Source organism: Chelonia mydas, chromosome 1 (assembly GCF_015237465.2).
Source record: "Chelonia mydas isolate rCheMyd1 chromosome 1, rCheMyd1.pri.v2, whole genome shotgun sequence".
NCBI lineage: Eukaryota > Metazoa > Chordata > Testudines > Cheloniidae > Chelonia > Chelonia mydas.
In genome coordinates this window covers 267,284,842-267,299,151 of record NC_057849.1, presented here as the reverse complement: position 1 = coordinate 267,299,151, position 14,310 = coordinate 267,284,842, and the positions used below count along the sequence as shown (strand labels likewise).

At 38.5% G+C, this 14,310-nt stretch overlaps 1 protein-coding gene across 3 annotated transcripts in view; it reads left to right on the top strand.

Moving 5' to 3' along the window:
• NUDT4 (nudix hydrolase 4) overlaps window positions 1-14,310 on the top strand; it is a 52,488-nt gene extending 38,178 nt beyond the window's left edge. The window contains exons 3-5 of one of the 3 annotated variants that reach the window (XM_037885154.2): window positions 1,386-1,430; window positions 6,988-7,075; window positions 10,434-14,310. In XM_037885154.2, the coding sequence (XP_037741082.1) occupies window positions 1,386-1,430; window positions 6,988-7,075; window positions 10,434-10,636 (336 nt within the window). In that variant the 3' untranslated portion in view covers window positions 10,637-14,310. The remainder of the gene's footprint in view (window positions 1-1,385; window positions 1,431-6,987; window positions 7,076-10,433) is intronic. The other 2 variants (XM_037885162.2, XM_037885172.2) reach the window with 2 other exon arrangements.

Sequence of the window (14,310 nt, the reverse complement as noted above, 5' to 3'; positions counted from 1 at the left end):
CAGTAGGGTAGCTTCTGGAATGACACAATTTTCTCAGTTCACTGAACCATTCTATAGAATTCCAATTGCATGACTCTTGTTTTCTTTTTTCTGACTTTCTCAAATGACACCCACTGCCTATCATTTTTGTCTTGGTACAGTTACAGAAGAGAATCAACAGGTTTCCTTTATTTGCCTTAACTGTAGCCACACTCTCCATTAACTTTACTTCCAGTAAACTGTCATTTTTACTACAGAATAGCTGGTTCTTTCAGGCTGCGGATTCTAGGAGTGGCAAGACAAAACTTCTGGAGAGAAGAAAAAATGAATACTTCTGATCTTGTACAACAAAGTTTAGAATTGACACATGCTAAAAAGGGTATGGTTAAAAATACAAGTCTGTATTTCAGGCAATTTACTAAATTGCCAAGTTTTACTTATACACTAGGAGAGTAGACTGGTCAAATAAGAACATCTGGGCCACTGCACCTCAGCAGAACAACCAGAGAAATTTCATCTGAAGTTACAATAGACACAGGGACCTCCAGTGAATTACATAAGGTGGTAAATATTCTGAATCTCCGCTGTATTGTTCAGTGGTATACAAAGGATTATTTAGTAAGTATGCTCAACAGATGGCTCACTGCTGTTTTCGTTGAGGGTATGACTACACGACAAGCCGCTACAGCAGGACAGATGTGGCGCTGCAGCTATGCTGCTGTAGCGTAGACACTCACTACAATGACAGGGTTTTTCTATCACTAGTAAATCCAACCCCTCAAGAGGTGGTAGCTAGGTCAATGTTCTCAGACATCACTGGCTGGACTTCTACTTATGGAATGACTATTGAACCGTTAAAGGGGTTTCTGTTAGTTCTTTAGTTTTAATTTATTACTCAACCTCAGTAAATTATGCCTCTAATACTTTCATTTATTTCATTCTACTCACCTTAGCTCACTGTGTCCATTTGGTTTCTTATTAATGTGTAAGCTTACGAGGAATGTGGCAAATAAAATAACATTTAGGTTCAGATGCATATGTGAGTTAAGCTATTTTGTTCTCTGCACTTTGGTGCTAATATACTCTTGCACACCACCTTACATCAATAAAATCAGATATGTACCTTCCTATTCCTATTAGGCCCACAAATTATTGAATACACAAATTTGTTGCACCACAAGCATATTCAGATGCCAGAAAGTTTGGGGTCATTTTGAAGTAATGGTGTCTAGGTAAAATTTCTCTATGAACTAATATTCTACAGTATCTTCTAATAAAACTCTGTAATCCACTTTTATATGGCTTGTAACAACTCCATTACAAAAGCACAAGTCAGACTTCAGCTTTGAACTAAAAAAACTGATATGGTAACACTTTCTTCTTTTTTTTTTTTTTTTTTCCCGTAGGCTGGAGTAAAGGGAAAACTAGGCAGACTGCTGGGGATATTTGAGGTGAGCTATTTAAAAACAAAACAAAAAACCCCCACATACCTAACTACAGATGTGTTGACTGCAAGTAGATAGGCTGCTGAAACCGACATCTATGCAGTAGTACCAGATTAGAAGTTCTCGAAGAAAATAAATGTTACTTGTTTTAATCTTCCAAAGTAGATTTAAACATGGTTGGAAAAGGAGGAGGGGAAATGGGCTTGTGCTGTTTTGCTTCTCTAATGTGTAGGGCCTGGAAAGTAGAAAGTCTTCAAGATGTTAGAAATTCTGGTGTTCTTTTCCCTATTTTCTGGGAAGAAATGTATGGATACCTGAAGAACTAATATAGGTTTGACACTTGGAAACCAAAAAAGTGAAACCGGACTGAGCGGGCAGAGGCTTTTTAATTCAGACTAAACATTTTGTTCAACACCCAACTTTCTAAAATAGCCAAAGATCTTAAGCCCAGAAAAGACCACCAGATTATCTGGTCTGACCACCAGTATATCACGGGTCACTGAATACTACCCAAGCACCTGCACACTAAAGCCCACTGGAATTAAACCAAAGTATTACTGCCGTTGTAAGACTTCTCTGTTGTATGCCACATAGAACAGGAGAGACTGAGGTGAACCAGTGCCTGAAGCCTCTGAAATCAGAGAATGAGACATCCAGGTGATTCTAGCAAGTGACTAGTCCCATGCTGCAGGGAAGGTGGTTGTGTTTTGTTTTGTTTTTTGGGGGGGGGGGGGGGGGGGCAGTTAAACCAGAAAAACTAGTCACTGCTGGGGGGGTGGGATTCCTTCCTGATCCAAATATGGGCATCAGTAGTTGTTGAGCAAGACCCGAGAGAATGGCTGATACCACCTTAGACCACTGGTCAATACCATCCAGTGTCCCTTCTCCAGCTGTGGCCATCTCTGGTGCTTCATATGAAAGATTCCCCCCCCCCCCCCCCAAAAAAAAAAAAAAAAAAAAAAGTGGGGAAAACTCAGATTCAGTACCTAGTTCTTTTAAGGTCTCTGAGAGCTTTCAGTCCATTTCCTTGGTTTTACTTTTGGCTTCAGGCAAGATAAGATTAAACATCTACTACAAAAGGTTCTAAAGTGATAATTTTACCATTATTTCATGGCTGAAATCTAACACATGCACTTGAACTCATTGCCAGTATGAAAAATAAGTGGTGTGATCTTAAACTAAATTGGAGTAACTAAAAAGATAGATGAAATTCGTCAACAAGAAAATAGTCTCAGTATAGCATTGCTGCTTTAAAGAAAATTAATGTTTAGGATTACAGATTGTTAAATAATAGATTAAAAATTACAAATCTTATTTTACATAGACCCTGAAAATAGTTCTCAATTTCCACCTTATTTACCTCCCCAAACTATGCCTCTCAGGGTCTGATTCTCAGATAGTAGCTTAGCTGATGACATAACACACCAGGCAGTGCAGTGAATGTAGCTCTATTTTAGATGGTTATGTCAACTGTTGCACAAGTGTCTGAACTGGAGTCCTAACAAGTGTTTAGAAACCTGTAGCTGCCTCAGAGGAAGACAAAGATAATATACCTGCATACTTCGATATGCTATACCATGCAGAGCAGAAATTCCTTGAGAGAGCTGATAGTAAGCTTGGATGTATAGTACTGATGTTCAGAGTAACTCTTAGCCCAGTTAAACTACAAGTGCTTTTATTTTAATCCGGCTCTTGTCTGTTTTCCATATTGTGCAGCAGTCAGTCCCATAGGCTGATGATACCCTGTTTCAAAATTTCCAGTCATGTGACTGTCAGACTTTATGTTGAACTGTTATGAATCATCAACAGATTAAAAACTAGAAATAAAATTAAAACAAATTCACTTGATTGTCAGATGTTTAGTTTTAAGACATGAGTTAAAAGATATGGCTTCATATACCATCTGAGATAAAATATGGCTTCAGTGGCTAAATGATGTCTGAGTACTCACATTCCTAATTTTTTCTTTCCACTTTGAAAACCAGACGGCTTGAAATTTTCTTCCTCCCTTGGATTGTAAATGGCAGTCCTAGTAGAGACATACTATTTTTCTATGTGGTGGTATGAAATACATCAAGGATAGACACTCAGATTACAAAAGTTCTGAATCAAATATTAGGTGGAGTTTATCTAGAGCAGCAATCTGCCAGTGAACAGACTAAAAAAAAACATTTTATCCTACTCACAGGCTGAACGACAAACTTTGAATCAGCTAAAACATAAATGGCCCAGGGATACACTTCCATCTTTGGAAATGGCAGAAATCTGTCTCCCATACTTAAAATACCTCTTCCACATTCCATGTCAAATGACACCAACAGAAGTTGGTCCAGTAAAAGCTATTACCTCACCCACCTTGTTTCTCTAACATCTTTAACAGTATAATACTCTTACCCCTTGAGGAGGATACTGTGGAACTGACGGATTGATGCCCAAGTCATGTAGAGCGAGGCAGTGAGATTACTGCATCTGCCATATCTACTTTAGCTGTAGGTTTCCAGAAACCAATAAAATGTTGGAGATCAGCCTCATTGGTGAATATTTTCTCCAAGTTCAGCCACTGTTCATGCGAGTGTCGCCATAGTATCCAAATATTTCAGAGGTAAACTAGATATGCATGAGATCCCTAATAGGTAGACTTTTTGGAAGCTTCTGTGCTGTTTTCTTCCTAAACTTGTATAGGTTATATACACAAACTATCATTTCAGTACAAAATCTTACTCAGATTTTGTGGCATGCCCTAAAGGTGGTCAGATTTGGATTAGCCTAATTGCAGGCAGCCTATTCCTGTGGATCCCCCCTCAATGGAGAACACCCAAGATTTTTTTTTGGTACCTCTATTCTTTGGTTGCTTCCACTTTATTGCTCAGATTGTTTCATAGTGTAGCCCTTGCATTTCTTTTAGGCTGCATCTAACACTATAGGATTCCTAGGCCTGGCTACACTGCCGCTTAAGTTGATGTAAGTTATGTCGCTCAGGGATATGAAAAAATCACCCCCCCAAGCAATGTAGCTTACATCGACCTAGCGCGGTGTCTGCACTGCGCTATGTCGGCAGGAGATGCTCGAGGAGGTGGAGCACTGAAGTCAACAGGAGAGCACTCTGCCATGAACTTATCACATCTTCACGAAACCTGCTAAATCGGTGCTGCCGCATCGATCACAGCGGTACCAATTTAGCATGCAGATCTAGGTAACACAGCTGTACCATGTCTGTCCAGTTACTCATCCCTTATTTGGCTCGTCAGCTGGAGGCATGGCCACACCTTAAACAGCTTCACTCCCCCTAGGTAACTGACTTCAGTTTTAGGGCACATTGGATGGAGCTCCTTACCAGCTAATATAGTTAACTTTTTAAATAGAAGGCAGTTTGTGATGCCTCATCTCTAAAGCAAAGCTAGAAGGTAAGGAACTAGCCACTAAGTACAACCTCTTTTAGGAGAAGGGTTTAAAGCTAGGAGTTAAGCTACATATTTGAATAGTTTGTTAGGTTGTTTTTTGGGCAGACATGCTGGACTCCAGTGGTAAAGCAATAAAGATGCCTACACTGTGAGGACTAAGTTGACTGAATTGCAGAAGTTCCCTCTACCACTGTTGCAGTTATATGGCTAACTACACCTTTTTTCCCCCTTTTTAGTCTGAGTTTACCCGCTTTAGGTGTTTGGTCTCGTGTCCTTACCTGTCCCTGTGTGGAATTTCTCAATTCTTCTACCCTTAGACTGAGATCTGGGTACACTACTTGCTTATTAGCCTGCAGCTCTAACAGGGTTTTAGGAATTTGACTGTGATGTTGACCAACAACCTTCTTAGAATGTTATTTAGTAATTAGAACAAAACATTAAACTATTTAAAACAGCCTACATGTGCACAGTTAGGGCATGTCTACACGAGACAGTACTGCATGGCAATCTAATACACTGTAGATGCACACCTCGGCTTGCCACACAGTAACATCCAGTGTAGATAAGTCAGAAGTCTCATATGTCACTACATACCAAGTTAGATGGTTCAGTTTTGTTCCAGTCGCCAACTTAAAAATTCCCCGACAAACCCTCCTGTCTCTGATGCTCAGTCTGTTTCTCTGTTCTACCTTGTCAAAACTGGCTTTGGAGCTCCCCAAAGAGCAGCCGTTAACAGTACTTACTTTGATATTGTCCATGAGTTACCCATAACTGTAAGATGTTGGGTGACTAGGGAAGAAGGAAAGAGGCCCTTTCTAATAGGTTAGTGGGGGGTCTGCTAACCAGTCAGACCTCCAGGGTGAACGCAGCATTCTGTTATATAGTACAGTCACCTGTGTTCCCTCTAAGCTGTGCAGTTGGGCAGCTGCCCAGGAGTGATTAAGTGCTGTGCACTTGATTAGCAGAGCTGTGCACATCTGGTAGCTGTGTGTTCAGGTGCTCCTCCCCCCAGCTGCTTTGCAGCCACATTGCTCTTGCAGCTGCTCCTGGGACCCTCCTGCTGGCTGTGCAGGGAGGGGTGGAGTGGGGAAAGAGGGTGCTGATGGCAGGGTATTCCCCCTGTCCCCACCCCATACCCCATCTCTGCAGAGCAGGGGAGGGGGGACATGGCTCAGGATAGGAGCAGGAGAGCCTTCAGTGAGTGCCTTAAGAAGACAGCACACAGTGTCTCAAACTTCCCCAGCAGCCAGCACACTCGGTCTGTCACTCTGGCACACTCAGTCTGTGTCACACTCACCTCCCAGTACATACTTGTGGTATTGTTGTTGTTACTTCTTGGTACTTCCTGCAGTGCACATATATTCTCTGTAATTTTATTCTTTCAAAGTGTGTTATTTTAGTGTTTTGACTGGTCTATGCATTTTCATAACTGTTATTTCTTACACTAAAATTTAATTTTTAGTGAGTTCTAAAATGCTGAACCTGTGCTGGCTGGAGTAATTATCCCTATGATAACTTAAAAAAAAAAATTAATCTAGGTTTTTTGTTTCTACTGGTAGCACACATCTGCACATTATCTTGGTGTACATAAAAATTATTTCACACGGATGGAAAAAATTAGAGGGAGCATTAAGTCATACCCTACTATTGGCAGATCTAGATACAGTATTAATTATTAGAGTACTCAATCTTGCTCATGAATCTAGGATACTTACCCTTGTCAATTTCACCTATGCTGAGTGAAATTGTATAGTCTCCATTATACGTGTGGTCAGACTAGATGATCATGATGGTCCTTCGTGGACTCTCTCCTAGGTGTAGATGTTTGAGAGTTAACTAAATGAATATCATCCAGTTTTCACACCATAGCATCCACTATGCTTTCAATTTTGATTCTATTCAATACTAGGGGTGGCTTTCCTGTTTGATGGGAGAATGAAAGTTTTTAAATACTCTTGTGTTTCTTACTGCAATAGTAAGACTTATGATGGATTTTATAACCATATCAAATATAGTAAATAAGAGTTGGTTTTGTTGTCTAGCAGATATATTGCACACTTTAATCTAAGGTAAATTTAAGAACATGAATTTTAAAAAGTGTATGTCTTTAAAAATAACTTCTAAATTACTGTGAATTGAAATGTGTATTTCTAACATTCAAGCAGAACCAAGACCGGAAGCATAGAACTTACGTTTATGTTCTTACGGTGACTGAAATATTGGAAGACTGGGAGGATTCAGTTAATATAGGCAAGTTTGTTTTTATCCTTGCTATGTGCTAACTTTAAGTGTATTTTATTTTCTAGAACCTACAACTAGGATTCTCTCCAGATTTAGAAAAGAATCCATTATCTGTGGCAAAACTGAAATGATTGTAAATGGTTTTTTCCTCAACTGTACAAAACTTAACCTTCAAATACAATGTAGAAGTAACACAATCTAGGAAGTAGGCCTTGTAAAGCAATAAGATGGGGAAAACGGCAACTTTTTTAGACATAATTGGAACTGCTAGTTGTCTAGTCATAATTAGTCTAGTCGTAATTGCAAGTGTTCAGAAAATGGGTGTGTTTTATGGAAAACTATTTGTAGCAGATAGTTGCTTTTTGTTGAAATTTTCAATTTCTTTCCAGAAAACAGAAAGAAAGATGTATTGATTTCCATAAGAAAACAATGAAAAGGCCATTAGCAAACTTTAATGAAAAACTTTGACTAGCTTTTAGTCAAACTTATACTTCATCACTTCCCTAGCTCTTGAGCAATGCCAGTATTAGTCATAAGTAAGGATAAGATTAAATCATGGAAGTCACAGGTTCCGTAACTTTGAGACCTCTGACATTTTCCACTTCAGGCTCAGGGCGGCAGGGCCAGAGCTCTCAGCCAGCAGTGGGGTACTTGGAGTCACTGGTTCCCCCTCCCGCAGTGGGGCCTGGGCTCTCTTCCCCCTGCTTGGGCTCTGGTCTCACACACCTCTCCCCCCAATTATTTTTAGTAAAAGTCACGGACAGGTCGCAGGCTTCTGTGAATTTTTGTTTGCCTACAACCTGTCCGTGACTTTTACTAAAAAAAATAACCGTGAGAAAATTTTAACCTTAGACACAAGTTGTTTACTGGCTAAAGCCTGCTAAGTTTAGATGCATAGAGTATCTAGTCCAGTGGTTCTCAAACCATTTACCATTGTGGGCTGCATATGCAGTTCCCTGTATTATGTGGGCTGAATTCACACAATGTGTACTACCTGTATGGCCCTGAGGCCATCATATGGGCTGCAGCTATGTGCTGATTGGACAGTAAGCGGCCCATGGGCCGCAGATTGAGAACCACTGATGTAGTCAGTCTAGTTAAACAGCAATTTTTTGAAAAGTATCACGACTCTACCCTTTTGCTAAAGTTAATCAGTTACAGAGATCCCTAACTATTTAGTCTGCCTTCCATATGGCTTTACCTAAGTATTAACATGTTGCACTCATTGAGCAGTATGTTGGTCAGTTATCTGATGGATCACACCAAAACAGTATCCTTGGTTAGTTGATGGCTTTCCCATTTCAGGAACTGGAATTTTAATACTTTAACAGAATACTATAAATTATAGAATAGAGTGGGGTTTTTTTGCCATCAAGTGGTATGTCAGTCATGACTGTGTCCCTTTAAAAGAATGTTTTAAAAATTACAATAGCAGCGCAATATATGTAATGCAAGTTGTACAGAAAATGAAAATGGAATTAACAGATATTTCATGTTTTCAGTGCAGAAATAACTCCTTTAAAAAATAAACAAACAAACAAAAAACACCTTAGTGCAAGGGTTCCCAAACTGTGATAACTGTACCCCCAGGGATATGGAAGTCATCTCTGGGGGGTATGTGGGAGAAATTGTGCAATGGTGGATTTTATTTATTGCATTTTCATAGTAGGCTACTCAAATGAAGCTTTAAAACGCTGAACGTTTGTTATATAAAATATGGTAGTTTAATTTACTTCAAGATATACCAATGAAAACACAGATGCTGACGTACAGAGACCTCACCTCCAATCACTATACAGTGCGGGTTCAGTTGCCCAACAACTGTCCAGTGTACTGAGCTCAGAATTAAAGGGTTTTTTCAGTTCTATACATCACACTATAACTATATCAGTATGTAACAGTGAAATATGGACAGATGGCTTAAGACAGTGGGGTAGGGGTATGCAGGCAGCTAGTAGATCTGGAATGGGGTACACAAAAGTTTGGGAACCTCTGCTTTAGTGCGTTACGGTACTTTCTGGATCATTAAAGGTGTCACAATCATGTATTTTGTGGTATCAAATAAGATTGTATGGGTTAAAATGAATACGAGTTTGTTTCATTTTGGGATACCCTTCATGAACCAGGAAGGAACACATTGATTTCAGAATACAGTAGCAACATTTTTGCAGTTTTAGTGGAAGAGGATTGGGCTTGTGGTTTGAGTCTGGTATACAAACATATCTTCAAATACAAATGGTAAAGAAATACTGACAACTTTTGTCAATATATTTGAAAAACAAAATGGAATAACTTATACTTAACTAATTCAGATATTTTTAAAATATTCCTTAAAGGACACACTTCTTAACAGCTGTGCTTTAGATGGCTTCAATTAGTCTGATCAGCTGAGACATGAGCTTTAAGAGCATTTTAGCAACTTAAAGGGGTTGCTTCAGCAAACTTCCAGGTTGCTCTGTTCTCATTGGCTGGAGGTATTCCTGGAGATATTCCTCAGGAGTTGCCTGTTTTTCCTTCTCTATCACCAGTGCCTGGAGTTCTGCTACTAATCGATCATCTGACAAATGTCCGATGTTAAACTTACTACCCCTCTGTCATCTTGAAGGCAGATTAATAATGCATAATAATAATAATAATGAATAATGTTCCCTCTGGTATGTTTAAAGTGAAATAGCTATTCCAGAATAACTTCAGGCATGAACACTTAAAGTGGATTATGCTACTTTGGAAAAAGGCACTGCTTTCATAAGTGTTCACACACAGAGTTATTCAGGAGGAGTTTGTGTATACATGCCCTATGCCATAAAGAAGCCAACCATAAATCTGTCTGTTCCTGTTCCCAGCCATTAGGACTAGATGTGTTTGTTTTAAAGAGCATGGATTCTGCATAAACTGATGGACTGGATAGAGTAGGTATAGGATCTCTACAAAAGAGACCCTGTGTCTAAAACGTTTTGTTAGCATCTGTTTAGTTTCAATGAACAAGATAAATTTGACTAAATCTTTGTTGTCCAACTTTCTCTTGATGTCACTTTCCCATTCTCCAGTTGTCAGTCTACCAGAGCACAGACAACCTGGATTTCCAATGTAAAGAAACAAGGGAAAACAAACCTTTTAGAACTCTATACCCTAAAGAGTGGGAGGCACAAAGACCACCTTTCCTCTGCTGCTCAGCTGTTACTCCTGTGTTACATGCTACCCCCACTTACACTTGTGGGGAGGATGCATGATCTTAATTCAGTTCGTATTTTTGCTTTGCACTTTTAAGTTTTTGGACCTGGAGTTTTTGGAACTGGCTGTTGTAGCTGAACTGCTATTGAAACTTGTTTGTAACATATTTTTCTTTGATTGTAAATTACTCCTTCAGGAAGGAAAAGAGAATGGTTTAAAGTAGAAGATGCTATCAAGGTTCTCCAGTGTCATAAGCCTGTTCATGCGGAATACCTGGAAAAACTGAAACTGGGCTGCTCCCCAACCAATGGGAATTCTGTGGTCCCCAATCTTCCTGATAACAACTCCTTATATGTCACTTCTGCACAGACTTCTGGGTTGCCCTCTACTGTGAGATAAAAATTTGGATTACCTTTTTACTCATGCGCCATCACAAGGTGGGGGGTGGGGGAATGTCTCTGTGTTCACATGCAGACACCTTTGACTATCAGTCCTCAGCAAAATGTGTGAATACATCATAACATTCAGACACCGACTTTTTCCCTTTTAGCAATGTAAAATAGTATTTCAGCAAACTAAAGCCATATATGGAATTTTTTAAGATGCCTTAACTGGCCATTTTTTAAAAACTATCAATATATAAATTTACACATCTGCTAAAATAACGAACATCTGGGTTAAGTGGAACTTATTCCAGATTTTGGTTTAAATGTTTTTAGTCAGGTAGTCTTAAAAAAAAAATTAAAAAAAAAAAGTTTAGCGGGAAAATTCTTGAACAAATGGCAGTGACGTTTCTCTTAAACTTCCACTCAAAGTGTACAATTAAAGTGCTAGACGACCTCTAAAATACTACCACTATCTGGGAAACTGAGCATGCTATTCAGCTTAGATTACATAAGCATGACTACAATAAAGCACTAAATATATCCAGCCAATCACAGCAAAGGATTCAGTCATCAAGCAATGTTTTCCCCCCTGTTACCTGGACCTATGGAAACTTAACATACAAAATGTAGTCAGCTTGAGCAAAGATTCAGAAAAGAGGCTCAACTATTGATGTTCTGTTACAATTCCGAAAGCTGTTCTAAGACTTTTTTGTAGTACTTGGCCAAATACACAAGAAATTCATAATTGTAGAAAGAGGTACATGAAAACTGAAAACATGCTGCTGATCTCTTCCCCCCCCTTCCAATGATTAAGTGTTGCCTTCCTCCAATATCCTAGTATTCATTTTGCTGATGATGCGATCCCATAGTTTTCTAGGATTGTTCAATTAGTAAAGAAATAGCATCAGTTTCTTCCAGTTTTGTGTCTCTTGTAGCTTCTGTGGCATATAAGAATAAAGTACAGGGTTTGGAAGAAAATTATACCTATAAGGGAACAACATGGCTAGGTCTAAGTCTGTTAGCAAACTAGTGATCAAGAGGAAATGGCACTTTGGACTAGGAGCAGAAAGGGCTGGTATTAACGTTTCAGATGTACCAAAATTTTCGTTACCTTAATGACTGTGCTGGATATCCCAATTAAAGTTGTAATACTTCAGAAATATTTTTGATCATTCAAAATAACTGTTTTTGCTCTCTGAAGTGAAAGTAGAGCTAATGCTACAACTTAGCTGGAATAAACTTGGGACAGCATCCTGTCATAATTACCATTTTCCCCCCTGTACCTGTCAACCAAAAAAGGATGGAAACTGAACATGGGTCCCAAACATGTTCTTGCCACTGTGCCATTAAGACAGTTTTCTACAAAGAATGCCACCTAGCTCATGCAGATACTTAACTTTTGGAATTTGTAGGATCTAAATATTAATTCCATCGCCTCTTCTTTCTGGGCAGCAAGCCAAAACTGAGGTTGTGGTAAACGTGTCTTGTGAAGGCTGTTTTGGGTAAACTCATTCTTTTACATAGCATTTGAACCCTTTGTAAATAGTCCAACTGGTAAATAGTGAGTGTAAAATGAAAAGTAAATGTAATTTAAACATTTTGTTACTCAATACACAACTTCTACTTTTTTAGCACAAATTGTGTACAATGCTGCTATAAATTAAACTTTTGCGTGCTGTTACACTTTTTTAGGAAAATATTGGTGCCACAAGTGATCCTTTTTGAAAAATGAGATCTTTGTGCCATATATAAATGCATTTAAACCATGGATAGTAATGTTTTAGAGGTTTCACCTCATGTAAACTGCTCTTTGAAGAGGCCATAAGTACTACTGATTAGAGATGGCCCTGAACATGAGCCACAAAACAGAAGCCACCTGAACTTTGAGGTGGGGTGTTTTTTAAATCCCTAGATTAGCAGTAGCCCTATGGTTCTAGTTCCAGGTCACTTCTAAAACAGGAAGAGCAGGCATGTCTTTTATTTATAGTTCAGATGCACCACAAAATGGTGGAATCATCATGAACAGTTGATCTCATGAGACTTCAGGTATTTGAGGGCCAAAATCTCAACAATTCATGAGATTTTAAACCCATTTTAATTCTTCTGATCTAAACACCACCAACATTGCCTAGCTTTTGTCCTGATTGAAGGGCTTACAAAATTGGAGAGACTTACTAACTAAAACATCTAGAGAGCTGAAGTCAGGTGCTTTGAAAAGAATGTCTAATGTACTATGACAGAGAATGGTTTAATGATAATAGAAATGTCAATAAGTTGATCTAGTCTGCCTATTTGAAACAGTGAACCATTTAATGTTTCAGTCATGTACATTGACACTCATTTTTGTGCAGTAGTCATTAACACATTAAACTGAGCTCATAACTATTAGCCTTTTGAGAAGTTTCTTTTGATTGTACAAAATCCATGAAACTACATACAAAAGTCCAAAGTAGTTACTTGGCTTCTAGTTCATAACTGCTTCTATCTCAAAACCGTTTCAGACTCCTGGAATTAAAAGAAAACCCATACTTGTATAAGATATTAGTGGTAATGCATGATCTTTCTTTGTAGCTCTCTGTATTTGATAATGGTGTAAAAATGTACAGAATTGCTGTTGCTAACAAACTGATTGCCTATAAATATTTTAATATTTTGGTTGCACACATTTGGACTGTTAATAGTGCCACTTGAATTCTTAAATGCCATTCATTGTACAGATCTCTTCAGTCTCTATGCAGCTTTCAAAATGAAGCCCCATATTGTTCAATTTGATTTCCTATGCTTTTCTATTCACAGAACTTTGCAGTATGTGACAGTAAAGGTAAACGGACAATACTGTGCAGGCTGTTGCTTTAAGTATGCTACAGGAAACTATTCTAGCAAATTCCTTTTGTATGTTTGAGTCTTTTAAGAGTCAGTGAACACTAAAGTTAAATTCTACAGAAATGGATGGTGTAAAACTTGGGATAAGACTCATAAAATTTTGCATCAGTTCCTGCTGTCAAGATTAAATATAGAAGCATGTTGCTGCTAGTAGTTTCCTCACATTCTTACAAAGGCTTCCAGTTTGGTTTATGAAGTAAACTAGTGGTGGTTTTATGGCTTACTGTGGTGCATTATTTGTGCAAATAGGACTGAATTTACATTTTTAATCCCCCCTCCAAAAAAAAATGAGCTGGTGGCAGCTCTGAGGCTTGCCTGGCTATGTGAACAGAAAAAGGAATCTGATTTGCACCAATGGTTTTCCTGTAGCAGCCATGGTTTGGGATAATCATGACCTAAGATAAAATAGATGTGATAGGTATTGCCAATGGAAATAGCTTCAGCTCCACCTGAAGTGGAAGTTTTGTTACAATAAATACCTACTTGAAAATGGATGTTTTAACACTGCAAAAGTATCAAGTGTATTGCACAGAGGCTGTTAAAGTGAAAAGCATAATTTGGTGATTTATTGCACACTAACTTTGCCCAAAGTTGGCCTGTTGACAAGTCACTGTGGAGAAAATCAAAAGGAAAAATCTAGTTGGTCTGTTTATCAACTTGGTTCTCAAGAGAAATTTGAAGGAAAACCCCCTAATGTAAGTTGTAAACATTTTGAACTGCTTGCATGGATTTTCTTTAAAGATTGATGTAAGAATTTTGACTTTTTATATTTGAGATAAATATCAAAATAAAACCTGAACTAGT